The sequence below is a fragment of the Atheta coriaria genome, unplaced genomic scaffold (assembly GCF_025399875.1).
Source record: "Atheta coriaria isolate IRGN ID8LTWV9N9 unplaced genomic scaffold, Caltech_Dcor_3.1 hic_scaffold_52_pilon, whole genome shotgun sequence".
In the NCBI taxonomy this organism is placed as follows: Eukaryota; Metazoa; Arthropoda; class Insecta; order Coleoptera; family Staphylinidae; genus Dalotia; species Dalotia coriaria.
Genome location: NW_027045494.1, coordinates 1 through 27445, shown reverse-complemented (window position 1 = coordinate 27445; position 27445 = coordinate 1). Strand labels below are relative to the sequence as shown.

The window sequence follows — 27445 nt, the reverse complement described above, 5'->3', positions numbered from 1 at the left end:
AATGGAGGGACTCTTGGACATCAGTGTCACAAGAAAAATGCATAGGAGTGTAGAAACACGGCCCAGTCCTAACAAAACGAGAGAAAGACAGAAATTTGCTTGCACACGACTGGAAAGCGTAAGGTTATAAATGTCGTGCGTGAAGTACTTTACTCACAACTTTGACCGTCCGTCTTTAAAGTGCTATTTTTTTCGTCTAAAAACCGTGGAAAAACTAGCGCTTTATAGATGGACGTAGAAAAACAAATAAAATGGTGTCATATGTAACATGTAATTTCATCTAATTTACAAAACCTCTATGCAAATTCAAGCTTCTAGCAGTTCTACACAAATTAAGTTTTACGGCTCGATACGTATCATGTTTTCACGACTGACATTGCACACTGGGAGCTCAAACAATACTCATTATATACTTAACATGCTTCAAGTTAGAGAATTTTAATAAAAAACACATTTAATATTACACATTTTATCCAATAATAACAACAAATAACAAAAAATGACATGTCATTGCCATTGATAAAAATTTGAGGAAATTGAGGAAACCAGAAGTAGGATGGCTATCTATGGAACGAATTCCGGCGTTGGGGCCCTCCATTTGTTTGATTCAGGTCTACTTACACGAGCCGTAGTTACACGAGCATCCAATTTTTCAATTGGCCGAGTAATTTTCAAGATAAAGGTAGCAATTGCTTACTATACCAAGTGAACAAAATTGTTACATGCCTGCAAAAACTCAGCTGGTAGTGCTCAGTAGAGGCACAATTAATTAACTGGTATTTAATAATATATGCCATTCTTCGTAAAATTAGTTAGCCAAAATAAGTGATGGTGTTGCCATTCTTGTATGCAGTTCGAAAACACTCCGAGTACGTGAATTAATAATCATATTAGAATTTTTACACGCGCAACTCTTTTAGGTCTATTCCATAGAGTTGGACCAGTTTTGTTAGATTTGTACTCGCATCTTGTTCGTGCTTGCTCGCAAAACTAATTTTATAATCACAATTACCAAATAAAAACAATTGGAAACTGTTAAGAAATGTGTATTTAAACTAAACATATTAAATCAAATCAATATCAATCAAAGCATACATATTAAATAAAAATTTCAACTTTCAAGCAAAATGCACGAACAAGACGAAAAGTATTTTGATATCTTCGATTATATCGTTTTTGCTGCTATGTTATTGATATCCGCTTGGATTGGTGTGTACTTTGCCTTTTTTGCAAGAGTGAAACAAAACACCACTTCTGAATATCTTATGGGAAGCAAAACCATGGGAATCTTTCCTATTTCCATGTCGCTAATTGCTAGGTGAGTAATTAAATTTAATTGACACTATCTTCGCTTTTTCTTATGCGATATAAAAATATCGTTGTCTTTTTCTTGTTGCCTAGATTTAAATTTATTGATACACCTCTTACGGTATTCATTAACATCACCTTCGATAGTTTGCGCATACTTTAACTTCCGTTTACCGCCCTCTAGACTGTCCTGATAACGAATGACCTTCATTTCAACTTTACGCAGATCTTGATAATGCAGGGTTTTAGATATTTTTGTTTGTTTGTGGAGTTCTTCTTCATATTTTCTCTGCACTTCAATTTCATGTAGACGTGCGGTGGACATAGCTTGAGCTTGTAAAACGTCTGGGGTTTGTGTTTCCCATCTAGATTTACTAAAAGTTTCATGCAATTCTAATTCTTGCATTTCATTGCTTGTAGACAACATATTGCTTTGTTTTTCTTTACTTTTTAATATGTTCTCCGTTTTTGTTCTCTTCTCTTCTATTGTGACAATTTCAGGAGGATCTTTGAGTTCACTTTCAAGCTGCTCCAACAAGGCTTTCGGGAATATTCTCCACATTTCCCAAGCTTTCAAAACGTTCATAATTTTCAATTTAACAATGTTCTTCAAACGCTGATCTTTTTTTTGATTATACTGCTGCAAAGTTAATTTTAGTACATCGAATATTCCCGATATTTTGTTAGTAAAATTATTTATAAACTGTGCATACTTTTTATGCTTAGCATTGTATAAAATGTCTGAAATTAGATACAACCGGGCAATTTGTTTCTTGCTAGACATGTCATTCTTTGAATTGATTTCAATCGACTCAGTTATTATGTTTACAATATCTCGAGCCCCATGTATATTATCAATACAAAACACCATCGCTTGCGCAACTTTTGTTTTATCTGGTGTTAAATTTTGAATCATCTTAATTAAAGTTAATTGCTCAGAGTCGTGCAATCGTCCCTTTTCTTTAAAAGCGTCTCCAGAAGCTAATTGCCAAGACATTCCCTTAGTAAAATCGGTACTAGTCGGAGGGATCCATAGAGAACCACCGCGAAACATTCGAAACGGAGTTGTGTCCCAGGAATTAATTGACTCTCCATGTAAAACTGAATACAGTTTCCAACGATAGTAAGTGTGCATGGAACTTTGATTATCAAAAAGAAACTGAAACAATGGATTATTACGCTCTTTCCGCATGATCATCGTTTCTACTGAAGTCCCTTCACGTATGACAAATTCTATCATGCGATGAATAATTAACAGAATTTTCTTATCAAGTGGAATCGTTACTTTCACATAAGTATTAGTCAAATCCACGTTAGCCAAATCTTGTTTTGAAATTCTTTTTTCGTTTTTTGAGTTGGGAAACTGCGCATTAAATGGCAACCCACTACATGGTGGTGGTAACAACATTTTGACCAGCTCCGGCGGAATATAAATTGGTTGCGCTGGAATTTCTATCGGTTTACCCCATGATATTCTCATATCAGATCGGTTCCCAAGAGCATAAAAAGCTTGCTGGCAATCGCTTCGACTCATATATCCAACAAACCCAATGTTGAAATTTCGATGACGGGTAGGGACACGTGGCCACATAATTTTTACACTTGCTAATGGTCCGTAAACACCAAAAATTTGCATTAGATCTTGTTCGTTCAGGGATGTATTAATATGAGTTAAAAACAAATTTGTAGTATTTTCAATAGTTTCTTGATCTAATTCTATTTGCTTTCTTGTTGATCCAGACTGGGCAAATATTGGTGGTGTTGATAAGTTACCACTAATTTTATGAATATTTTCCACATGTTGATGACGTTGCTGTAGCTCCTCTTTTAATTCTTCCAAGTTAGTTTTTGATTTACCACCTTGTGGTCTCAAGCCGCGATCATATTTTACTAGTCTCGCACATTCTAGTGCTTGCATTGCAATATCAGATGATTTATAAAGCGGCGTTGGAGCATATATCTTCCCAGATTGTTCGGTCGCACATGAATTAAAGTCATTTACACCAGGATTATATATACCAGACTGTATAAATGTTTTTGCTACTGGGGCGGACGTTTGAAAAGTTTCAAGGAACTCTTTAAAAGCATAGGCTGTTGCTTCATCGTCCTGTTGGCGACGTTCCAATAACTTTTTAGTCGACATTTATTTGTTGTATGTTTCAGTTATATATCGGGTATTAGTATACTTGGAATGCCCGCTGAGATGTATACATACGGAACTCAATTCTGGATGATTCTTACTTCTGAATTTTTGGTGACGGGTACAATGGCGTTTGCTTATCTACCAGTATTTTACAAATTGCAGATTACTTCCAGTTATGAGGTACTTAATACACTTAAATATCTGTTAAAAGAGGTAGGTATTAATAATTTATTTTGTTACAGTATCTCAATTTACGTTTTAATCAAACCGTACGCCTCTTAGGATCAATTCTGTTCTTGCTCAAAATGCTTCTTTACATTCCGATTGTCATTTACGTACCGGCTCTTGCATTTAGCCAAGGTTTGTTTTGTTTTGTTTATTATACCTTTTGTTTTGAAATGCTTACTAGATTTTTATGATGTATAGTAACTGGAATTAATCTTCATCTGGTAACACCAATTGTGTGCATCGTTTGTATTTTCTACACAACACTTGTGAGTATTACAAACTACATAACTAAATTTAACCATTTGCACCATCTGTTATTTGTTAACTTTACAATCCGGCATAGATGTTATATTTACGTAGTCATCTTTATGTCTATCAAAATTCTAAACGTCAAAACAAAAAAAGTTTCAATTTATATTCAAGATTTATTTTTGCAATATGTCTATCCACATTCGTAAGCGTTCTCAATCGAGCTTTGAGTCGCGTGTAGTTACATCAAATTCTGATGAAATTGTTGGAAACCCCCGCCTAACTACATCAAGCTTGAACAGTAGTTCTTTTATGCCTCAAGAAAATCAAAATATGAACTTGTCTTTAAGTGGAAATTCATTAACTGCTGGACGATCTGGCCAACGTCTGAATGATGAAGATGATCTCTTCATGATTGTAGTAATCATGTTGTCATTCTTCATGTCTCTTGTAATGCCATATCTTTTAATAACATCGTCGAAGCTGTTGTATGATGGACCAATGTTGATCTTTATGATGATAGTATTACTATTAGGCCCACTAACGCAATTGACTACAACAGATATAAGATTTTTTCTCTGTAGCATCAATCAAGTGGCCACGTCGTTAAGATCATGTGGAACGGTTTAATAAATATGATATATGCAAATAATAATAGTTTATTTCATGAATCTATAATACTTTAAGTATAAAATTCAATTACTTTCAGGGTGGATTAAAAGCTGTAGTTTGGACAGATACAATTCAAACTGTTGTTATGTTTGGGGCTCTTATTGTAGTTGTTGTTATGGGCACTATTTCAATTGGAGGGTTTGCTGAAGTATGGAGAATCAATGATGAAGGAGAACGACTTGAGTTTTTTAAGTAATACATAACGTACTTAATGTAACTTAAACTTACAATTACGGAACCAATTTATACATTTTTAGTTTTGATTGGGATCCTACTATCCGTCACACGTTTTGGACTGTATCGATTGGTAACTACTTCTCTTGGTTAGCAAGCTGTTCTATCAATCAAGCAATGGTACAGAGATGTCTTGCTATGCCAACATTAAAATCAGCACGATTGTAATTGATATCTTCATTGATTTCAATTCTAAATGTTTTAAAACTTTTTTGAACTTTTAGTACCATTTTAATATTGGTTATTGGCATAACTTCACTTGTATCAATGTGTTGCTATATGGGATTATTAATTTACGCATCTTACCATGATTGTGACCCTATAATAAGAGGGTCTATTGGAAAATCCGATCAATTGTTGCCATACTTTGTTATGAAGATTGCCGCCAGCGTTCCTGGTTTACCTGGACTTTTTGTTAGTGGTGTTTTTAGTGCTGCGCTAAGGTGAGAAAATGTTATTATGACTTTGTTTTAACTTATAAATTATGTAATTAGTTCTATGTCTACTGGTCTAAACTCAATGACCGGAGTGATTTTCGAAGATTTAATCAAACCAAACGTTAAGAAGCCTTTGACTGAGGAACGAGCAAGTTTTCTCATGAAAGTAATTGTTGTAATCATTGGAAGCATTTGTGTTGGACTTGTGTTTTTGGTGGAAAAGATGGGGGCGTTGATTCAAGCTGCTGGAAGTATGGGTGCTATTACAGCAGGACCATTGTTGGGAATTTTCACACTGGGAATGTTTGTTCCGTTTGCAAACCCCACTGTTAGTTTATGTTATATTGAATTGTATTGTTGTTAACGTTTTGTTAATTTAGGGTGCTTTAACTGGTGGAATAGTTTCTGGTACACTAGTTGGTTGGATTTCAATCGGTACTCAACTAAAAATTGCAGCCAAGGAAATTGTCTTTCCCATAAAACCAGCAGTAGTTACAGGATGTAATTCAGACTGGTTAGCGGAATTTGCTTCTGTTACAATTGCAAGGACACCAGTCTTACCGCCTACTGCAGAACCGGAAGTATTCTTTTTATACCGCCTTTCTTACATGTATTATACAGCTCTTGGCGCTATAACGGCAATCGCGATTGGGGCTTTAGTTAGCTGTTTCACTGGATTTAACAGAAATAGGACAATACACAAGGATTTGCTCTCGCCAGTTATACACGGTTTAATCAAAGATAAACCGGAAGTGGCAACACCACCAGCCGTTGTCATTGAACAACAAGCATCGCATTTTGGGATTCATTTAAAAATGCCAAATCATATTAAATTGAGTAAACTCACCAACATGTTTAATTGAAAGATGTAAGTACAAAATGCGGCAAGTTGCGTATAGGAGTTAAACACTACCTGCAAGTCAACAATAATAATGACAATTTCTTATTGGTATAAAATTAAAATCATGGCGCAATCTACTTTGCAATATAACCAGCTACAAGCATAATTACAATTCTTCCTTACTCAACGTTCTCGCGGATTTTGGAGTGATCTCTACTTCCGTGGGGGATGCTAGTGAACGTTTGGGCCGTTTAGATTTCTTGCCAGGATCTGCATCGGTTAAACTGATGCGAGAAATCACTTTCGTTGACTCCCTACTATAAAAAAATAATTTTAATAAGTTTTACTGTTTTAATAACAAATTCTTAAAACGGACCTATTTAAGTTTGCTTGAAGAGTCACCTCACGTGGTTTCTCAAAATCACATTCCAGAGTAAAAGCTGCGTCACCAGGCATAATCAACTCTTTATCATGTTGGAGAACTAAAACGTTTGTGTAGACTTTTCCTTCTTGTTTCGTTTGGCATTTGTCCAGATCGAAAGACATATTAAAGGAACGTTTTTCTCTTATTGAATCTACAATCAATAGAATTAACCTTTTAAAACTAAATAAATATTTTCAACAATATACCTGCATCTAGATAACAAGCGGAATCTTTATCATGAAAACTTCCTCGTGTATAAATCACGCCATCAAAATCTTCGTCCGTTTCCAGTTTAATGTGCATCGAATTTGAACCGCACTTTAATTTTACACTTTTGTACCCACCATCTGCAAGACCTATTTTCATGTCTTCGCCTAAATCGGACTCAAATATTTCTAAAATAAATTATTAAAATTCTCAATTATATTGATATATTATATAGATATGAAAATTTTATACTTACCATCAGCGGTAATACATATAACCCAACACAAAGTGTAAATAAAACACAAAATATATCCACATAAAGTTCCCATATTGATATTAAATTGAGTAATTAAAAGAACAGTTACTGATTGAAAACATATATATTTTGGTTTATTTGCATTAAAGTTAGCCAATGATCAATCTTATTAGTAACTGGCCAGAGAAACGCACAATTTCTTTTTAACCACTGACTAAAAGTATCTATTTATATCTGTTGCTGTGTTATTCACTTACTAAGTATGCTGAGGGAGAACATCAGGTAATGCGAGAAAGAAAGGTAAATGAACTTAGGTGACTTCCCATTGACTTTGAGGCCTTCAAACAGTAAAATGTGGATTATTTAAAATATATAATCTTAACTTATACAATCCAGAAATTTTAACTTACATAATAATTTATATTGATTTAAGAAATGAAAATTTTGTCTTTTATCGTGATAGAAGTATAAAACATGAAATTGTTTTTATTTAAATTACATTTCATTTTTAAAATTCTTGCTTTCTAGAAATGTACTGCACATAACTATAGGCAACCAAGCATACACATCATATTTTTTAGACGACGATTGGGCTTATTTTACGAAAACCGTAAACAGAAAATACCAATAACCGGCGTTGACCGCCGACACTAACGAAATATAATACATTTCAATTTCAATCAACGAGGGTGGTGCAAGTGATGCGACATTCTCCTGAACTGAATACGGCACAGAGGCACATCTATTGTGTCACGAAACAACAAACAGCGCGAGACGTGCAAATTGTGCGAATAGTTGCAATTTAAATAGAAATTTACGGGAGCCAAGCGGCAGTCAAGGTCTTTTGCTGTCGACGATAATTTCTCCCAATCTCTCCACACGAACATCGCACAACTATTTGTAAATAAAACGAATGCAAACACCGCCAGACAAACATCGCTCATCTAAATGAAAAGGTTAGAATCGTTTTCGTCATTTATTTTATCGCAATTTGTATTAGATTTATTTAAATAAGCTTGATAAACAGTTGCGTTTAGTCGTATGTACTTAATAAATTTAGACTTTGTACAATAGACCAGCTGTTTGTACCATTATTTATATTTGCTTGCTCTTATCAAAATTAGATTTATCAATTACACTCATCATTAATTATAGCTTACTCTGATTTGGAGTGCTTGATTAAAGTCTGGTTCCTTGTTAAAACGCGGAAATTAGAACACTTTATGTGCTTTGTTTAAACTTGTTATATCATTCCAGGTTTATACAGAATAAACAGTGACAGTGAATAATGGTGGAAATGAAGGACACTGTGTGCCCTTTGCTATGTGATCCAAACTGCTACACACCTGATACCATTGATTTGGTGAACAATGACAAGGAGAGACAATATTGGTTCACTTGTTTGCAGAAGATGGTAGAGAAGTTTATTGACAAGGCTGGTGTTCTTAATCCAGACTATCCAGAAGCCACTGATGTGGCTAAAAAGTGTTTCAATAGTTTTGCAGAATTGATTCAACAATTACAAAAAGATCCAAAGTAAGTATCCACTTAAATACTCATTTGCTTCAGAGTATTATTATTTCAAATTGTGTGTATGTTTGGTTGCAGTATATTGAATCAATTAAGTATAAGAACATTGCTGGAATTCAATGAAAAAACGCTGAGAGAAAATAATTTTAAGGATGCGTGGCAGATGCAGAAACAGCAGGAGACGGAGGCGGCGTTCCGTGAACTGCCGTACCGATTGAAGCATCTTGATTCGCTCGTGGACGCGCAGGAAAGATGGCTGCAGATTGGGTCAGGCATGCTCGCCGGCAACATGTTCGATTGGGGTGCTAAGGCTGTGACAGACATTTTAGAAATCTCTGATAACTTTGGTTTGCAGCAGGCTATGCAGCTCATCCAGAAACGTCCCTGGTTTAAGGATGATATGAATGAATGGGTGCAACATGTGCAAGTAAAATTATAGATTTTTTTATTATTCCATTGTAATTTTAATTGCCTATTGTGTAAACAAATTTATTTTGAGTAGAGACGTCCGTACAAATTGGCGGTGATATTTGTGGATAATGCTGGAATGGATTTCGTGCTTGGAGCTTTACCATTCGTACGAGAACTTCTCAAAGACAATACCAAAGTGATTCTTTCTGGCAACACATTGCCGGCGCTCAACGATATCACACATCGCGAGCTAGATGACTGCCTACAACGCGCCAAAACGCATTGTCCTATCATTCGCACAGCTATTGATCAATCGCGGTTAATAGCGATGGAGAACGGCCAGAGAGGACCGTGCTTAGATCTCAGTAATTTAGATAAAGGTAGTTCACAATATTGTATTATATTATTTAACTATATTTTACTATATGCCATTTGTGTTTGTCATATCTAGATTTATGCGAAGCAATGATACAAGCAGATCTGATCGTCCTGGAAGGTATGGGCAGGGCGATACACACCAACTACAATGCCAAATTCAAAGTCGATAGCTTAAAAATCGCTGTGCTGAAAAATGAGTGGTTAGCTCACAGTCTGGGCGCGGAACAGTTCTCTGTCGTCTTCCGGTTTGTACCGGTTTAGTGGGTGCCATGGTTTTTATTATTTTCATTAACATGAAACGGTTTATCTACTTTTTAAAGAGAAATGTGTACTTTAGTACAACGTACCTGAAGTGTAATAAATATAGAGTTTTATCAAATTGATGATTGGAGTGTGTAACGAATGAATATTAAATGAAAATAAGCTTTAAATATAGTTGTAACATAAAACAAAGTTGAGATTCACAATATGGTTCCAACTCTAAATACCATTGGTCGAACGAATTTTCGAACTTTGACAATGACTTTTCACATTTAATTTATAATGGTGTTTTCAGGTCGCTGTCTGCGAAATATAGTAAGCTGAAATGTCTGGTACAGTGCGAAGACGGTAGATGTGCATTCAATATACATTTACTCCGAACGTCGGTATATTTCCCATCAATAAAAGAACATTGAACGTACATTTACCACTACAAGTTGACACAGTAATGCTGTTAGCTTACAACCGTACCATTTAAATTTATTGAAGTAAATTTGTTGTTTTCCTGAGCAGCGGTGTGGAAACTTCTTTTCCATTTTGTTTTATTTTATTTTTATTATGCGTAAAACCCGCTTCCTACAGATATTTACGTAATATCTGTAATAAACTTGTGCATTCGGGCAGCATATCCTAATCTAATTTTTTTCAAACTTAGGCTTCTCGCTGTTTCCTTAAATGCCACAAATCAGCCAAAGTAAATGTGTACATGTCCCGCCTTCACCTATATTTAACAAGACATTAAGGGCAATGTACACATTCCCCGGTAAATGTATGTATAAGGGAGGGATGTAGACTTGTTCGGGCCATGGGTCACATATGTTGATTCGGACATATTAGCCGAGGTAGGTCTAGCAGACACAAGCTTTTTAGAAGTAGGTATCAATCTCGTTTTAAAAATTGTGTAGTTGTAAAGTACCTAATAATTGTGTTGCAGATTTTATAAAAGTAAATTAAATCTCGAAGGACATATTATAATTATCAGCGCCATTATATTTCTTACTTATAACAACTTATAATAACATTTCTATGTGCTTTCCATATTCTTCTAAACTTCATCATCAAATAGTCATCCAGTGACTTTACAATCATTTACGATAATTCAAGTTTGTTACATTTGACTAGATTATTGTATGTTTTAGCGACTTTATCCAACACACGATGCGTTTTAAAAATGTGTTGACTTTCTAAAGAAAAATTTTGATTTTTTACAAATTTGAACACATCTGAAGCAATCAAAGCTTTTGAAGTACATAACCCATGTCAATATTTGCATTCACGCCTGATTTCCGACATTTTGAATCTCGGTGTCATCAAGTTCCTCATTCAACTGACTATACTTCCGATGTAAATCCAAGAGTTCATTTCTTAATTTAATAACTTTACTTCGCATCTTCTTATCATTCTGCACTAGCGTATGTATACGATTCATCGCTTTCTTCTGATGTGATTGATCTATAATCCACCGATGATATAACTCGCCCCAAATGTTAAGACTCACTGCAGCAACACTCGGCCATATGGCGCATTTGTTTGGTTCATAGACCGGATTCAAAAGAGATGTTAAAATATCAGGTCGATTTAAGTATGACCACAAACTCGTTGTTTTTCTCGCAATTTCCATTTTTTCTCGATCTGCGTCACAATTGCCTAGGAATGTTCCAAATTGACTGAAATATGAATGTTCGAAGAGAATTATCAACATTTGCGTTGTGAATTCGAAACTGCATGGAAACTGATAATGCAGTTGTTGAACACAATCCAAAAATAATAAAAACGTTGGTTGTTGATTTTTGTTTCTCATATTAGAATAACAAAACTTTCCATGTCTTGTTTGAAACGGATATCCACCTTGTAACCATTCGCGAGCGATCAATGCTTGTAAACCCCGCACGGTACGACAATCTGGATTAAGAATCACTTGCGCTATTGACGTAACTAGCAAAGTAGAGTCCATTCCATGTGATCCGTGCACCAATATACTTGCACCTTCTTTATCAAGACATTGCGCAACAAAACACGCAGCGTTCAGAGTATTTTGTATCAAAGTCAACCAGTTACTACTATCCACTCTTGATATCCACTTGTCTGGAGTACAATTAGTGTCATTGCATGCATCCATAAACTTTTGAAATGAGTCCAGTAGTAATCCTTTACAGTTGGCGATTCTATCCAAGTTTTTATAGATCCTTCTCCATTGGGGATAATGTTCATCCGGCTCTGTCCCGCCTCCTTTCGCCTTACAGGCCGCTACCATATTCGGCGATCTTGTCTCTATCAAATATCCCTTCTTATTGATTCCTAGGAAATGGTTGAGTATCTTTTCATCAGCGCGACATCTTCTATTATTGATAATTAGTGGTTGACTGCTTCTCAGTAGGACTGCACCATTTTCATGGCGATAGCTTAACACTGGAAAACGCCCACCATCTCTGAAGTTGGCTGCAGCTAAAATAGTTTCATCATCAATAGCCTTGGGAACCAGCAGATTTGCACTATATGTTGGACACACTGAGTAGTCCTTATTGATTGTACTGATCCTCCAATCATCACTAGCTAACAACTTTGCAAATTCCATTTCTAATGAGAAGAGGGTATGGCCGTCTTCTATGATATTATACATAGGTCTGTAAAAGAATGGATAGAGAGACAATGGACTGTCCAGATTGGATAATCTTTCAATTGATGCATAGACATTGAGAAATTCTTCAGTTGAACCAATATCTAGTTGTAAAATTCGAAGATCTTTGCACTTTAGAATCAAAGTTCCTCCATTTTGATAGTTGCTGTTTGTTCCATTTGGTCTCTTTTCCACTATATCCACACTTTGATGCAATAGCTATATTATAAAATAAGTGTAATGTTATTGTTAATCAATCAATACTAGTAAGTTCAAAAATGACATACCCATAATTCTTGTACATGTTCTTTTCTGCTTGATAAAATTAGATGATGTCCTGAGACACATAGTGTTCCATCAACAGGTTCATGGAAAGGGCCATGAAGAATAACACCATCCAACTTGGGCGTTGCTATGTGTACAGCAAACTCCATGCCTCTAGAAATACGATCCTTCTTGTTTTATTCTAATCAAATTTATGAAACCATGTACATATGTAAAACAATCAGTCAGGGGTTATGTATCAAACTTACTTGTTTCACTTGTATGTCGGAGGAAATTTGTGAATTCAATATAAGAGAATCGCATTCATTTTTAAATACATTAGTACGAACAATTTCTGCGTAATTTGTTGATACATTTGTATGAGGTGCTGGTCACCACGTCGACCAGATGACAAAACACCGTTTAATCTACTTTCCACCTATGGCAGCCAATTATCTTGGGAATATGTTTTTCTGGATGTTGCGGCAGAAATTGAGCTAATACAAACAACAGAGTCATATCAATTGTGTTCCAAATAATTTAAAAATATTGTAAATTATTATTTTACTTAAAATCAATTCAAAACAATTAGATACTTTCTTAAATATCATGTAGGTATAATTTATTAGAATAAGTTGGATTCCGTAACATAACGCTTAGATCGGTCGCCCCATTTTAGAGGGCGCTAAATGTATTAATTCAGAGTTATTCCAATCCGCGTAACGCACAAATTCTCGCACTTTTATATCCAGTGCGTCCTGTTAAAGTTCGCTAATGGCTTTTTAATGTACGCGTCCAGTCTTATCACAACTGGTTTCCTCTATTAACTAATTACATACATAGCAACTTCACTATCCCACCAACAGTACAAATAAAACCGGCAATTCATTGATCTGCTGAACACAAAAGAAAGGAACTGTTTCAAGGAAGGGTTGATGCAATAATACATCAAAGTTTTTGTTATTTGCAAATAAATAAATCAAAGATATTTCATTATTCAAGTCTTTGCAATTTAGTTCTCCACTAGTGTACAAGCTCAGTTCATCACTTTAATGCAACAAGGTTAAAAAGTAAACGATATAACGACTTTCTTTTGTCTTCGCTTTGATCGAAATCGATCTTCGATAGTTGGTTTCGAATTACTCGCCGTTCGTTGCTTGTGCTAGCGAACACGATTGGTCCCTGAGTTCGTTCATGAACATTATGGTTTTCGTTTTCGTTGTTCTTCGCCGCAATGGTTATTTTGTTGCCGGTCCGGCCGGCGTTTCGATGCATTAACGTCGAAGAGCCCCAACGGTCAGCGAAGAATGCGGCTGGGACAACCTTGGCAGAGACGCACACGTATAATTCCCGTCCTTTTCGCTGTAGGCCTGTAGGGAGAGACCTAGCGACGCGGCGGAGTCGTGCATCGTCTCTTCTTATTTTTATCTTATTATTATCGTATCATCTCATTCTTTGGCCGAAATTAAACCGCTCAGGGATCGCATTTTGGATATCTCACCTATTTAAAGCGCGTTTATAATTGATCAACACCTTGTTGATCAATTGTCTTGCGACTCTATCGCCTTTGTGCTCTTGGACTTGTGAACTTGGTGACGTGTAAGCTTCACCAACAATAACAAATTCAAAGAAGCGACCATAGATGCTCGTTAGGTCTGCGGCGCGAAGGCAACAATGCGTGACCGAAGGCTTCGCAGTTCGTCCGTTGCACATGGTTCATGATCCATTTTGTGGAGCCCTCCGCCTTCACACGTTAAATAATACACTTGTGCGCGCGCTGTTAGAAGGTGTGTGTGTGTGTGTGTGTGTGTGTGTGTGTGTGTGTGTGTGTGTGCTGCGTGATGTTGTGGTGCATCTTCGCATGGCGGATATCGCCTACGAAATCTCGCACCGGCGAGGCACGTCGACGAGGGCTGACCTTATAACTTATAACAAAGCGTAACATTTAACTCGTGAGCAGCGAACCTGATCCAAGCCGATTGAAACAGTGCTCGAGAACCTTTACCACTATATATCAACTCAGTACATAACGTAGTACACATTTTACACATTATAAAATTTTCAAAAAGTCTCAGTCTCAGAGTCAAAGAAAAGAAACCAAATAATATGCAAAGGTCACTTCGGTACATTACACTTGTTGGATTCATTTGTTTGTACTTTGATGACCATGAAGCAGATCTTTAATTTAACCAGCCAATGTATCGACATATTATTTGCAAGGAAAAAACAAATTTCATCTTTGCTTAAGCATAACAACTTGGTACGATGATATTTTGTCTTCTTTTGTTTACTGCCCAATTTTACAGTTATCCATTCCATTCGTCAAGACGAAACAAACAGAATCGTTAACAGCGTTTTATTTGCAAATTCGTTTAAAACAAAATGACACCCCTATATTTTAACAAGCGTAATGCATGCAGTACGTGACCGACTGTACATTTGTTTTTGTTGCTTTGTGGTAAGAATTATGGCTGTAATGTGCATTGTAATTTGATTCGCGAATGCGCCTAAGATACCAGGAAGTTAAACCTCCGCGCGGTGGCGTCGGTGAGTCTTTCGCTTCGAGGAGGCCTGGGTCTTCAGTGTGTCTTGAGATGACTGTTCCACTCAACCAACGGCATATTTTAGCCATTTCTGAGTCGCCAAGTTTATAAAAATTACGCAGTTGTTGGTGCGCACACATTGATTTCTTTCAACTTTAATTCAAGACACAGAAGTGTATAATGTGATGTATGATAGTTGTTGTTATCGCGAATGTGTTTGCTTTATGGGCATTTTTTTTTCGTTCTGCCTGCAGATTTATACACTCGGAAGAAACGTGCGCGCGATTTGCGCGTTAATCGCGTCTCGATTACAAATTTATTTGATGCATCATATTCTTTTGTTATTTTATTTCCTTTCCTGCTTGGCTGGTCGTATTGAAGAAATGCGCTTTTGAAATGAGTGGTATAACTACTGCTTGTAGAGTTTACGTGCGCACTATTATTTGCAGAATTAAATCGAAATCGTACATGACACACTCTTGCCGTTCACGCAAGCCGTGTGTTGTCCGATCGCTTGTACGCGTCTATAAAATAACCGTAAAAGTGAAAGCAGGAAGACTTGCATTGATTTTCATGTGCTGTACTTTAATAATATCAGTTTTATAATGTGCTTGTGTTTTAACAAAAAATTGCTGTGTGCAGTTTCAAGTTGAAGCGCATTTATTCACCGCACGGTTTCTACCGACTGGAAGACGAAAATGATTGTTAATTATAATAACTGATAATATTAAATATGTATGAATATTTCTTTTGTGTTGAAATTTCATTAATTACTTCTCTTAGTACCTATTTTCATTGAGGTAATGTTTTGATTGGCGGCTCTTTTACATTTACTACAGACATGTGTATGTTCGTCACATTTTGTAGGAGAGATAGTAGGAATATTTATTTAATGCCCCAGCACTCGCATCGCGTTGAAAAATAATGGAAAATTTCGCGCTCTAGCGCACCAGTCATCCGTTCATCCGTTCCATTCATTCCGCTGCATTTCTGGCTTTGTTTTTGTTTACTTTGGTAACGATTCTTTTCTATTTATTTTCTTCATTCGTTACGAATCAACCGCAAGGTTCTTGGGTACCACATTGGCGTTTTAAATTTTCTGCTCAGAATTCAGCTCTCTTTTCGTTTGTTATGCTCGTTTTGGACTATTTTTTATGCTTCCAGCTAACGCCTAGATTGCTGGAGCACTATACTTGTAGGCCGGTCGTGTTGGATATATCTCTGTTGTGCTGTTCCTGCTTGGCGTTCCGTGGCATTTCGCCGGCGCCGGCGTTCGGAAATTATGCCCGCTTGCATATATTGTGTATCTAATTCGCTCGCTCCGTTTCTTACGAGTAGTTTTCCCACGCATAAATTTAACCCGAGCGGAGCGGCGTGTTGCCTCAGCCGGTGTGCGCCATTACTACAATTACAATTACAGCATTTGTGCATGCATAACAATTGTAAACCACCGATAGGCTTATAATTTTGTGCTAGTCACAAATACAGCATTTCACAATATTTGTCTCACTTAAAAAAATACTTTAATGTAGGTATAAACAATATTTTTAAAATTACTAGTAGGTACATATTGCCTTCCTTAACATTGAAGACATGGTAATAAAAAATTGTTGATTCACTTTCAACACTTCTAACTTTTACAGTTAATGGTGATCGTTGTTCTGTATTTTGATTTAATATCTGCGGTCTCATCATTCAAATCAAAGCTGAGCCAAGAACAACTTAGTAAATCATTTGAATGGCCATAACTTACTTTTTAACGTCATTTCAATTATATAGGTAGTTGTACATAAGTATAAGTATAAGTATAGCAATATATAGTAATGTTTAAAATTAGAAGAAAATATTTTTGTTGTCTTTTTTTTTCTCCTACCTATCCAAAACTTTTTGCTAATTTTTTTTACCGCTGCAATGCAAAGTAATAAAATGAAATTTACGAGGATAATAGTCTATAGCGACGATTGAATGAAAACAGTACTTAAATCTAAATAACCGCCATTGCAACAAAATTTTCGTCGCGTGTGCTTGCGATCGATTGTTGTGTTTCGTTAATTTTGTCATCGGACGCCTGTCCATTCTCCGCACAATTCGGATGCGACCGCCAGACGAGACGGTACATTGTTGATGATTATTGGTTAATGATGTGGGACACGCGACCAGCTTGAATATGTTTCATTTGAATGTCGTATTTGCTCACGCTTCAAACAATACAAGGTGATACTACAAACTTTAAAACGTTTATAATGAACAAAATGCGACTGTTTTCGTAACTACACGTTTCCTGTTACACTCATAATACGACTGATTTCAATTGAATCATTTTCATTTGTGTGCGGGACTCGCGTTTAATTTATCCAATCGAGCATCACTCGAAAAGAAGATACCCCCCTCTCACCCCCTCCGTGTGTGTGTTTCATCCGCTTCTCGTTTTTAACTATCGATAATTCGCGACTTCGTACTAGTAGGTAGATAGTTTGAGTAAATTCGCTATGGGATAGTTAATGAGCGCACACCCATGCGCCACACGTCGATTTAATAACCATAGGGGTATTTCATTCTTAGGGTGCGCTAATAAACCGACAAATACGGGCACTTTCATTATGATCATGACAATTTATATGGTGAGGGGTAAAGAAGCAAGTTTACTTACTATCTGAACTTCAAATAAAAATGATTAGATATTAGATTTGTTTGGAATATCACATATCTGCGCATGATCAGACTAGACCTCTACTCTGTTTTAACATAGTCATAGGTGGTGACTAAACATGCTAAGGATTTCCAACGAATTAATTAATCATTACATATTTATTTAAACAACGATGAGAAAATTTGCTCGTCTGCTAGTTATAGAATAACCGACTGTGGAATTTCCTGTTCTCCGTTTAAGCAAAATGTGCGCCCCATTCAGGTTAGCTCTGCCTAAAAATTAAAATTCGTACTAAAATCTAAGCTTGCGCTGATGGATTGCGGATGTAAATTGGCATTTATACTATTTAATCTGATCATCTGTGTTTCGTTTTGCGTTGGCTCGCCGGAGTTTAATGAACACTTTATCTTTTATACGTATTTAAATTTTCATCATGTATGATCATCGTCATAAAGCAGCTTCTTTTACACACCGCTGCTCATGCTCTATTTTTTTATGATTTACATAAGGCAGGCTCTTGTATGCGAGAAGAAACACATGCCGCGTGCGACATGTTATTCGAGTAAATATAAATTTGTGGATGTGAGCTTGTGTGCAATGCATTGACCTTTCCGATGTCAATGCCAGTCGTTGTTGTCATCTAATCTATTATCAATAATTGCTTTATTGAATTTTATTTCAGCTTGTGCTGTTGGTGCTGATTGTTGGCACACCTTTTCTAAATGTATCATTATCATCTATATTTCCAGATTTTTCACTTGTAAATTCAGGAGTTTGGCATTAACCTAAATCCAAGAATGATCTTACTGTGAAATTAAGTTTAAAAACATTATCGAAAGTGCATATAAATTTAATAATTATCCAACGCTGAGTGTAATCAGCCATACTGCGAAGTTGTAGTACACAACAAAGAAGGCGATTGTTAACGAGGCATTTAAAAATGGTTCTCACCCGTCCACGCATACACATTACGCATCCATCCGTGCGATAACTCCGGCTGAATGTTGTAACTATGCCACACGTATAATAACGTAATAATTAGAAGCTTTTTGAATCAGATTTGACATTTTATCACCATCTTTTTCCTGCGTAGGGGCCACGTATTTTATAATGTGATGATTAAATAATTCTAGCATTAGTCTATGTTAGTAGTTAATTTATTTATAAGAAAACTTGGTTTGTTTGGCGTTTTGCTGTATTCTCAGGTTGTTCATAATTTTGAAAAAGTATTGTGTAAGAAGTTCTAGAAAAAGTTAATTTAAACAAGCAAACTATTATACCTTAATGTTTTCTACAAAGACGCTGTTTGGCCATTGTTAAAGTCCTGCACAAGTCGTAAGCTTATAAACGCTTTAATTTGATGAACACTTAAAAATCGTCGGCGATTCATCATCTGACATGTCATTTTTTTGCCGTGCTGTCGTCGTTACTTGCCTCACATTGTGTGCCACCAGCGCCGAAAATCAAAATGATAAATGTTATTTGGCGTCACCCGTTGCTATATGTATCTTGCCTCTTCAAAGAGTCTACGACAACCATGCGAATACTGTGCGTCGTTCCAAGAGAAACTTGTTGTTTGTGGAGGTGTCAGGCTAGTGCCCAGCGACCAGAATGCAAGTTGGGTCCGTCAGCAATAACATTTTGGCGCCAAAAAAAACAGGTCTTCCGTAAGGTATGTTTTATAGCTTATTCACAAAGCCGGTAAGAAGAGCAACAGGTGGAAAGTCAAAAGCGGGCCTTGATTATTTCGTTGTTGTCGATTTGCGTTTACGAGCGGCAGCCGAAAAGACGCCAGCGCCGCGCCGCCGTCTAAAAAACGCACAATCATCATCATCATTGACATTAAGTCGATTTTTTTAATGATGATTGTTGTCCCGCTGTTGATATTTCATCTGCTCGACCGCAGCAGCTTTTATGCTTCGTGCGCGCGTCTGGCCTGGCTGCGCAGCGCGCATCGAGATTTCGTGCTTCGTGTTCAATGAACTGCGACGCCGCAAACATCCAATAAGGAGTAATAAGTAATACGTTACAAAAGCAACAACGTAGAGGCACATCGAATAATCATAACCTATCTGCGTTCAAAAAAAAAATTAATAACGAAACCAAACGGTATAGCCTAAAATTAAGACGACATTTTGTTTCGAGATTGATTCACATATAAACTCTAGTTAAACATGTAATACGGGTAAGATTCTTGGGTAGTATATTTATTTCATTTGGCTTAATTTGTTTGTGAACGTCGGTTGTTTTCGGATTGCCTGTGGTCACTAGTGTTTTATCTTTCTTCTTCCTGTGCGTTGCTTCTTTGCTTTTTGTATCAAGACAACGTTGCCTTTGCTTTGTTATTATCATCATTATAGTAAGGTAATGGCGTCCACGTTACTATATTGTGCACGCCGCGCGCTCGAAACGAAAGTCTCCATCATCTGCTGCATCATCGTCTTCGTTGTTGTTGTTCAAGTCAGCGGTTTTATCAGTGGTACGGCGGTCAGAGCACACTGGTGGTATTCAATGTGTATGTGCGTCATTACCTTTTCCTTCTTATGATTTCCTTAAAATACATTTCTACAAAATTGTCAAAATGAACCTGCAAGTGTTGATTGTAAATAAGTCAGACAATTTGTTGAAATTTGAATAAGAGCGACCATTTTCTATTGTATTAGTAATGATAATAGTAAGAAAGAGTTCGTTTCATAGAGGCAGAGGCAGGTGGTACCTTTAAGTCATCCTCCTCTACCTTTCTATGCTTCCTTCTACATGTGCCAGCTCTTAAATGTTGTATAGTTCAACTTGGCCCGTTTTGACCGTTGAGTTGAATTGCGTTGTCGCCGTCCCAACCATATTGCTTTACAGTCTTTCCTCTTACCGTTCGTTCTACCTGCGGCGTTCAACACTCTACTGCGTTTCTTTTGAAGGGTACGGAGTTCTATTTCGACCGTTTGGCTAAAGTTCCGTACGGCGGTTATTTTTTCCACCGCTCGCTTTGGCATTTCGAGTGCATGTAGAGTGGAGAAGGCAGAGGTTGTGGAAGGCATGAAAAGGACACAAGGTGCACGCCGAGACGATAAAGGAACTGTACGACCCGGGAGGCCCCCCTTTTTGGTATGCGTCTCCTTTGTTCACGAGTTCCATCGATGTCTGCAATGGCGTCAAGAATGGCTCTCAAGTGTGCATTTTGTCTTGTTTAAAAAACACTGAGCATTTATATTGCAAAAAAATACTTACATGCATTATTAGTATCTAATAATTTTGTAATAACAAATTAAAATAGGTTTCGATTCGTTTTCAGTTTCAAATCTTTTGATATTATTGATTTTTAGTAACACCCTATGTATTGGAAACACAGTGCTTTACACAAAGAAAGCGTTGGGTTCTAAGGTCTCTCAGGTAGAAGGCAGAGAACAACACAACAAAGAAAATATTCGAACAGAGGTTGATTCTCCTCGCTTCTCTTTTTTGCCTCTTCTCTTCGTGGTTCTACAGTACATTGCGTAGCTGGTTTGTTGTTGATGGTACGCTTCCACCCAGCCTCGTACTCGCCCGCAGACTCGGATGTTGGTGTACTTAGTGTACAGCACCGTTCAAAACTCCAACTTCTTCCTTTGCGTTTCTTCTTCGGCTACACGATGAACTGTTCATGCGTACTATCACACTACTATAATATATTCTTTATGTATATATGTTTTTACAATGAGTCACCTCCCAAAAATATAGATACTTCAACTTGTTTGATTACACGTGGAATTTTTTAATTTTGATGTAGTGATTTACGCGTCTGCTTTTCTTCGTATTGAATTCAGATTCTTTTTCTTTCCACTATGTGAAGCCGATTTAATGGAAAAATTGGTGGCTGTTGATGAAGGTTGAGATTGTTAATCATATTGGGTTTCTTCGACCGCAGAAACTACCTGTCGCTGTAGACAAAACAAATTTAGGATTTTTTTCTTCCACAACACAAACCACTTCATTTTTGTACAGGTCGTGGAATTGGCGCCATTTTGACATAAACAGTTTTTTGTTAAAGTCTAGCTATGCACCTTCAAAAAATATACATTAAAATTAAAATGCCGCCAATTTTTAATGACTTGATTTTGACGATTAATAAATCACGTTTTATTGATTAATGCAGTTAATTTCTTGATCAACATTGTAAACAGTTGCTGAAATATAATCTTTATTTTATACCTGAATCTCTTTAGCAAAAATGAGTAATTACGTACGCTTTGGATGAATTCCTAGTTAGATCACTCGGTTAGTTGACCAAGTTAGTTTCTTGTGCCGTTTGGCAATCGAGTTGCAAAACTTCTGCCAGGCGAGTTTTGCGAAACGTGTTTCCAGTTCAAGGGCAGTCAACGCATCCTTCTTCCACCGTCACGCCGCCAACATCCTCTCCGCGTCCAACATACAAGGTTTACTTTACTCAACAGTTTGTCTTGCTTTCGCAGTTGCAACCCAAGTTTAAATTTCTGTATGTAAGAGTGGAACAACAAGACGTGGTAAGATGGTTGTAGTATAGTGTGGGCTAGGCTCTCACATTTGCTCATTTCTTTAACCGCACTCTGCACAACCAGCTTGCTTGTTTGCCGCGCTGAAATAATAATAATAATAAAGCGGAGGAAGAAAAGGTCCGGTGTGTTCCGCCGTTTTTTAATATCAATGCGAAAACGCTCAACGTCGTGCGTCGCACTGCTGAATGGCACATTGTGCACAATCTGCATGTCTCTTTCGAACAACTTTAACCGACGAACGTCGACGTGCGAAATAGCATATCATCATCGCCATTTTGAATTAGTTTATCCGAATTCATTTAGTTTTATTTACCCCTTATTTTCGGGCATCCGTTGGTTTCTCGACAGTGCATAACTGAACCCCGTTTCGGTTCAACTGAAGAATTGGAAAGAACGAACATCCGGCACGTTAAATTTTACGACGCTTTTGGATCTAGCTTAAAATTTCGGTTATTTATTTACTTTCCGAACATTTCTGTTGGAAATTCTGGAGGGCATTACAAAATTAAACCTTTCTTTAGTTTCCAACCTTGATTTATATTTACGATAAGTTTATGATAAATAAATTTTTCAATAATTCGATAGTGGAAGCACTGAAATCGCTATGAGCACACACCACAGCAGCCAGCAGTCGTGGTTGAGGCGTTTGCCCTTGAAACGTTAATTATATTGTAGCAGCTTACGCCGACTTTTAGTCAAGTTTACGTTACGTTAATGTACCGCGCGTTGTGTGCTGCTTTGGTTTGCGTTCATTTGCAGCGTTCAATTGTTTTGTTTGATGTTGCGTTCAAGTTTACACGCGTCGTTCTTGTTTCTTGTTTCTCATTGTTCACCAGCAATGAAATAATAAAACGTTTATAACTAGTCTTCAAGGAGTTTTTCAAGGAAAAACCATTCCGACGAAATTAATTTACGGATGTTTGCGTTCTTGCACTACACATTTAGTTTTGGTTGTAATTTTTTTAACGCTTAACTTCAAAACAATATTAAGATTTCCAATGTGTTGCAAGTTTTTATTTAATTCCGAGGGCAATTACCAAACGCTGTTTTTTTGTAGCTTGTGAAGAAATATTTTTGTCTTGTAAAGGTACTTTCATGTGTAACACAATTAAGAAATATATTTTAGAGCGTTTAGTTCACACGGTTGAAGTTTCATTTTGTACACATTTTTAAACGTAAAGCGGAAATAAAGAGTCACAACAAATGCTTGTTGTTGTTGAATGTTCGTCGTTTTGCATGAGTGTGGATCTAGTCATGAATATATGAAAAAACGAACATGAAACTAAACCCTCACCCACCAAAAACAATCGAGCGTCTCCTGCACATCTCCGCCTTTTTAGGATTATTTAAAACTCTACTTACTTGTGTTACAATTTTGTTCTTCAAAGAAACGTTAAAGGAAACAAACACTAATGATTAAAATTCACACTTTATTTGCATTATTTAGAATGCATCCGTTTATGTTCAGACTTAAGCGCGTAGCGTAGATAACCTCTGGTAACGTTACGAGATGAGAAAAAAAGTAACTTATCGCCACATGACCAATGCTTGAAAACAACAATAACGACGAGTCGATTACAAATATTTCGATTGGCAGAACAGGGCAGTGAGCGGGATTGCGGATGCGTGCGACGACGAGCGAATGCGGCGACCGTTTGCGCGGCGGGACGTTAATCTCCGGACGGCGCTTGTTGAAATAACGCGTCCAGTGCGAGATTTATTTTTTGAAAATTTACTCACCTCTCGTTCGGCGCTTGTGGCTTCAACCAATCACAGCGCCCACTGGAAAAGTAGAGTAGGGGTGAAGCTAACATGACGCCAACACAAAGTGTTGAGGAAGTACAACCGCAGAAATAAAATATTTATTATTTGTTTTCTTCTAACCTGTAGTAAAATCATTGCATTTGGATCATTTTGAGTTAACTAATCACTGATATTATTTAGTTTAAATTTATATATCGTGTGGTTTTTCAATTAATTTTTAATTTTTGACATGTTTTGCCGTTCAACTGACAAAATTATACCATTACGTACAAAATTTAATAGAAAAATTTGTTTTTTTCTTTTTAAATGTGATATATTACCTGTAGACTATTTAAATTCATGTAGATGTACAGGGTGGACCATAAAAACATACGATTTTAAATTGATGCACGCGTTCTGGGTAAAAAAATGATTACAAAAATGGCGATTTTTGCACTGTCGTTCGTCGTTTATTTCGTGTTGAGTTCGGGTTGTATGACCTAAATCAGTGATAGTGTGATTAGGTCTTGGATCAGGAATTTCTAAGCGACCCCAGAAACCTGCGAGACGCCCAAGATCAACAAATCTAAGGAAACAATTAACGAAGTCAGAACTTCTGTACAATGTGATTCTAGTATGAAAATGGTCAGCTGCGCTTGCAGTATCAAAGAAATCTTTGCGCCGTATTTTAACGAAAGATCTAAAATTGACGGCCCAGAAGTCCTGATCTAACACCACCAGACTTTTTTTCAGCGGGGAAACCTGAAGAGTCAAGTCTACTGCAATAGACCAACTATGATTGTCCCATTGAAGACCAATATCTCAGAAGCAATGACCGCTACTCCACGTACATTGTGCCAGTGAGCTTTTATCAATTTGAAGCCAGGTTTGACGAATGTTGCGTTTGTTTTCTTCAGTTGTTTTTTGTTTTGTTTTTAAGTGAACACTTTTATAGCCGCGATGGACACCGACTTATAGCAGTACAGACTGTGTATGTCTTATGAGTGAAATTGAATAGATTTTGTGAAAAGTTCAATGTGTATATACTGTGCATTGTTGAAGCAGTAATTATTATTTGTTTGAAAAATTGATGATTTATACAAAAGAAGGTTCTGAAATACTCAAAAAAGATTTGCCAAAAATATGCAGAAGATAAAAATCTACCATTAATTGAATTTCTAAATGAAACATTTAATATGCGGTTTTTACTCGATACTTTGATAAATTTCAATCAAACATTTTCAGTTCTTACTTTTGTTACTATAAGCCAATTGTATCTTATTTAGTATTGTTGATATTAATGATGACAATAAAAATAATGTTAAAAATCAAGTACATTAAAATGTATATAAATACAAATACTATCTATTAATCATATATAATTGTATATTAATTGTTATTTCAATTGAATTGCATTCATATTTTGTGATATATTTGAACAATTAAAAAAACATATAAACAAGCATATAATTATTGTTTGGAATGTCAATAGTTCACATCTACCAGGCTGAAGTTGATAAGTTTTATTCAAACATCAAGAAATTTCAAATTGTAATACTAAAAGTTCCAAGTTCTCACTTCTAACAGCGGTCGCTATAACTGACAGTTTTATTTTTTCAGTGTTTCCATCATTTGCTGTCATACCCGTCTATAAATATTGTAGTCTGGGTTGCCTATAATGAAATGAAATAAAACATTCTAAACTATATTACAAGTTGTATTAAAAAATTAATATTGTTATATGCATTTTACTATCTCTTAACATATCATAGAAATATTTAATTTTGTTTTTAATAAATTTACTGCATCAAATTTGAGAATAAATAGCTCCTAAGTTTTGAATCAACGTTCGGTTCCGTCATCAGTAACATAAAAACTAGTGTAGTCGCCGCACTTCACAGAAATTCCCTAGAATTTTTGATGACGTAATGAGCTTGTATTTTATCGACTGGTCTCAGTGGCGGTGGTGAGCGGCGTAAAAACTTCCTCGGCAGGACTTCCTAGTGTGGTAAGTGTTAACTGCTTATCAAGACTTCTTGTAGACGGCGTCGCAAAAGTGGCGGCCCGATCTTGTCACAGAGACGGCCAAATTGACGCGACGATTACGTTGACAGTTGACGTTTGTTTGACATGAAAGGATATGACAAATTTTTGTTTATTTCCAATTCGCATTCGGCGCAAATCTTACTGTATTACTTCTGATTAATTTACGCATCGTAAACAATACTATCGGGCGGCTTGATGGTTGGGGTTGTGCGTCTGAAGTGGTGTAGTGCGTACACGCCCTGTTCCGCCATTACGATGCCGTTCGTGGGCATCGTCGAGGCGCGTGAATGGCCGGTGATACAAAAGCAATTTTTAATATATTCGTTTGATAAAATGATGCAAAGGAATTTATGGGTAAAGTTCGGAAAAAACATCAAATTTTGTGCTGGAATTTCCAAATATTACTTGAACCTAAATTTTTGCAATTATTCCTTTAAAAGTTATTTTTTTTATAAACAAATGGATACAACTTTAACAGTTAAAGTTGTAGATCATGGCTAAGTAACTATAATTTATTTTGGTCTTCCCTAGAATATATCACAATGTTGAAATTTCAGATATTTGTGGTAAGCAATGAGTGAACCAGAGCATGAATATGAAGAGGTACACTTTCAAGATTTCTGTGTGAGTGACACTATTGAAACACATGAGGAAATAGAAGAATATGAAGAACAAGAAATTGAACTTCCTACTGAGGCAATCTACACCTCTGAGCCCATCACAGTCAGGAACATTAGACCCTCACCACACTCCAGCCAAAAGAGGAGAGGACACCTTCCCAAAACATCAGTGAAAATATTAAAAAATTGGTTATATGAACACAGATTCAATGCTTATCCAACTGAAGCAGAGAAACAGATCCTCTCTGAGGAAACCAATCTCACTTTTCTGCAGATTAGCAACTGGTTTATCAATGCCAGGAGACGATATTTGCCTGAAATGATGAGAAAAGAGGGTTTTGATCCTGATCATTATACAATTTCAAGACGAGGTAAACGTTTGGGCAATGCATCTACGCCGACCAGGAAACGAAAACATGGAGAGGAGGATGAGGACGAAAATTACACCGAAGAACTCGAAGATTGCATTGTAAACGGTGAATGGGTACAGCAAACTGGAGGAAAATTCAACCCATGGCAGGCAGATATTCATTATGGACTCACACTGGACTCGAACGATTTTGCGAGTCGAGGATCCGACGAGACTAACGAGTTGAACGAGTCGAGTTTGATAACGAACGCGAGTCAAATCGGCACGACGAATTCAAATTTGATTCTGGTGAAAACAGCATCCGGAAAGAATGTTGTATTGAAAGTGGTACCTCAAAACAACGTCGATGTAAGCATAAATTAATGCAATCAATTGTTTTAATAATATAATTAATTTCAGGATAAAGGAAAATCATTTTTGTTACAAACGAAAGCGGTCTCTGTGAGTACCGTGGTACCAACATTGAGCGTAAAAACAGAAACTATTCAAGATACAGAGCAATACG

General features: G+C 36.6%; 6 protein-coding genes and 2 long non-coding RNA genes across 14 annotated transcripts; 4 read left to right on the top strand and 4 right to left on the bottom strand.

Moving 5' to 3' along the window:
• Positions 1-1030: 1030 nt before the first annotated feature.
• On the bottom strand, positions 1031-3485 carry LOC135802782 (U2 snRNP-associated SURP motif-containing protein-like). The gene is made up of 2 exons (XM_065316419.1): positions 2022-3485; positions 1031-1948 (listed from the first exon to the last, which is right to left on the bottom strand). The coding sequence occupies exons 1-2, from the start codon at positions 3449-3451 to the stop codon at positions 1918-1920; spliced, it is 1461 nt and encodes a 486-aa protein (XP_065172491.1). The 5' UTR covers positions 3452-3485; the 3' UTR covers positions 1031-1917.
• Positions 1128-6739, top strand: LOC135802780 (sodium-coupled monocarboxylate transporter 1-like). The gene is made up of 9 exons (XM_065316416.1): positions 1128-1318; positions 3472-3631; positions 3694-3811; positions 3878-3945; positions 4638-4792; positions 4858-4998; positions 5059-5277; positions 5329-5599; positions 5652-6739. The coding sequence occupies exons 1-9, from the start codon at positions 1128-1130 to the stop codon at positions 6132-6134; spliced, it is 1806 nt and encodes a 601-aa protein (XP_065172488.1). The 3' UTR covers positions 6135-6739.
• LOC135802784 (uncharacterized) lies at positions 4572-7309 on the bottom strand. Of its 5 annotated transcripts, XR_010550622.1 has the most exons (6): positions 7000-7305; positions 6743-6931; positions 6489-6687; positions 6296-6429; positions 6119-6184; positions 4572-5272 (listed from the first exon to the last, which is right to left on the bottom strand). XR_010550622.1 is itself a non-coding variant. In XM_065316425.1 (5 exons), exons 1-5 carry the CDS (start codon positions 7070-7072, stop codon positions 6174-6176), a joined length of 606 nt encoding a protein of 201 aa, XP_065172497.1. In that variant the 5' UTR covers positions 7073-7305; the 3' UTR covers positions 6100-6173. The 5 variants fall into 5 exon arrangements, 3 of the variants coding, with proteins under 3 accessions (XP_065172497.1, XP_065172496.1, XP_065172495.1); XR_010550621.1 differs by having other exon boundaries at positions 6119-6429; XM_065316425.1 differs by lacking the exon at positions 4572-5272 and having other exon boundaries at positions 6100-6184.
• A 248-nt stretch (positions 7310-7557) lies between these two features.
• Positions 7558-9771, top strand: LOC135802783 (4'-phosphopantetheine phosphatase). Of its 2 annotated transcripts, none has more exons than XM_065316421.1 (5): positions 7558-7955; positions 8257-8535; positions 8608-8956; positions 9032-9320; positions 9392-9771. In XM_065316421.1, the coding sequence occupies exons 2-5, from the start codon at positions 8288-8290 to the stop codon at positions 9577-9579; spliced, it is 1074 nt and encodes a 357-aa protein (XP_065172493.1). In that variant the 5' UTR covers positions 7558-7955; positions 8257-8287; the 3' UTR covers positions 9580-9771. The 2 variants fall into 2 exon arrangements, with proteins under 2 accessions (XP_065172493.1, XP_065172494.1); XM_065316422.1 differs by lacking the exon at positions 7558-7955 and adding an exon at positions 8015-8038.
• Positions 9772-10548: 777 nt separating this feature from the next.
• LOC135802781 (myotubularin-related protein 9) lies at positions 10549-13067 on the bottom strand. 2 transcript variants are annotated; one of them, XM_065316418.1, is made up of 3 exons: positions 12730-13067; positions 12484-12662; positions 10549-12415 (listed from the first exon to the last, which is right to left on the bottom strand). In XM_065316418.1, the coding sequence occupies exons 2-3, from the start codon at positions 12628-12630 to the stop codon at positions 10853-10855; spliced, it is 1710 nt and encodes a 569-aa protein (XP_065172490.1). In that variant the 5' UTR covers positions 12631-12662; positions 12730-13067; the 3' UTR covers positions 10549-10852. The 2 variants fall into 2 exon arrangements, with proteins under 2 accessions (XP_065172490.1, XP_065172489.1); XM_065316417.1 differs by having other exon boundaries at positions 12484-12634; positions 12730-13065.
• A 6601-nt stretch (positions 13068-19668) lies between these two features.
• LOC135802786 (uncharacterized) lies at positions 19669-20939 on the top strand. The gene is made up of 2 exons (XR_010550624.1): positions 19669-19838; positions 20569-20939. It is a non-coding gene; the product is annotated as an uncharacterized lncRNA (long non-coding RNA).
• A 773-nt stretch (positions 20940-21712) lies between these two features.
• LOC135802785 (uncharacterized) lies at positions 21713-23835 on the bottom strand. The gene is made up of 3 exons (XR_010550623.1): positions 23524-23835; positions 21874-22241; positions 21713-21813 (listed from the first exon to the last, which is right to left on the bottom strand). It is a non-coding gene; the product is annotated as an uncharacterized lncRNA (long non-coding RNA).
• Positions 23836-25759: 1924 nt separating this feature from the next.
• LOC135802787 (iroquois-class homeodomain protein irx-3-like) lies at positions 25760-27441 on the top strand (the record flags this gene model as incomplete). Its single annotated transcript, XM_065316426.1, has 3 exons — positions 25760-25912; positions 26508-27288; positions 27340-27441. Coding segments are annotated over exons 2-3 (867 nt in total), but the record flags the coding sequence as incomplete, so codon positions are not given.
• Positions 27442-27445: the final 4 nt, after the last annotated feature.

What these genes read in the sequence shown, in the direction of transcription:
- LOC135802782 (XM_065316419.1), bottom strand. Translation starts at nt 3,451, where the DNA reads ATGTCGACTAAAAAGTTATTGGAACGTCGCCAACAGGACGATGAAGCA. An exon ending in TACAATGCTAAGCATAAAAA is followed by an intron (nt 1,949 to 2,021) that starts GTATGCACAGTT and finishes TTAACTTTGCAG; the next exon opens with CAGTATAATCAAAAAAAAGA.
- LOC135802784 (XM_065316423.1), bottom strand. Translation starts at nt 7,072, where the DNA reads ATGGGAACTTTATGTGGATATATTTTGTGTTTTATTTACACTTTGTGT. An exon ending in TATATGTATTACCGCTGATG is followed by an intron (nt 6,932 to 6,999) that starts GTAAGTATAAAA and finishes AATTTATTTTAG; the next exon opens with AAATATTTGAGTCCGATTTA. An exon ending in CTTCAAGCAAACTTAAATAG is followed by an intron (nt 6,430 to 6,488) that starts GTCCGTTTTAAG and finishes ATTTTTTTATAG; the next exon opens with TAGGGAGTCAACGAAAGTGA.
- LOC135802780 (XM_065316416.1), top strand. Translation starts at nt 1,128, where the DNA reads ATGCACGAACAAGACGAAAAGTATTTTGATATCTTCGATTATATCGTT. An exon ending in GAACGACTTGAGTTTTTTAA is followed by an intron (nt 4,793 to 4,857) that starts GTAATACATAAC and finishes ATACATTTTTAG; the next exon opens with TTTTGATTGGGATCCTACTA. An exon ending in GTTTTTAGTGCTGCGCTAAG is followed by an intron (nt 5,278 to 5,328) that starts GTGAGAAAATGT and finishes TTATGTAATTAG; the next exon opens with TTCTATGTCTACTGGTCTAA.
- LOC135802783 (XM_065316421.1), top strand. Translation starts at nt 8,288, where the DNA reads ATGGTGGAAATGAAGGACACTGTGTGCCCTTTGCTATGTGATCCAAAC. An exon ending in AATGGGTGCAACATGTGCAA is followed by an intron (nt 8,957 to 9,031) that starts GTAAAATTATAG and finishes TATTTTGAGTAG; the next exon opens with AGACGTCCGTACAAATTGGC. An exon ending in TCTCAGTAATTTAGATAAAG is followed by an intron (nt 9,321 to 9,391) that starts GTAGTTCACAAT and finishes TGTCATATCTAG; the next exon opens with ATTTATGCGAAGCAATGATA.
- LOC135802781 (XM_065316418.1), bottom strand. Translation starts at nt 12,630, where the DNA reads ATGGAGTTTGCTGTACACATAGCAACGCCCAAGTTGGATGGTGTTATT. An exon ending in AACATGTACAAGAATTATGG is followed by an intron (nt 12,416 to 12,483) that starts GTATGTCATTTT and finishes TTTATAATATAG; the next exon opens with CTATTGCATCAAAGTGTGGA.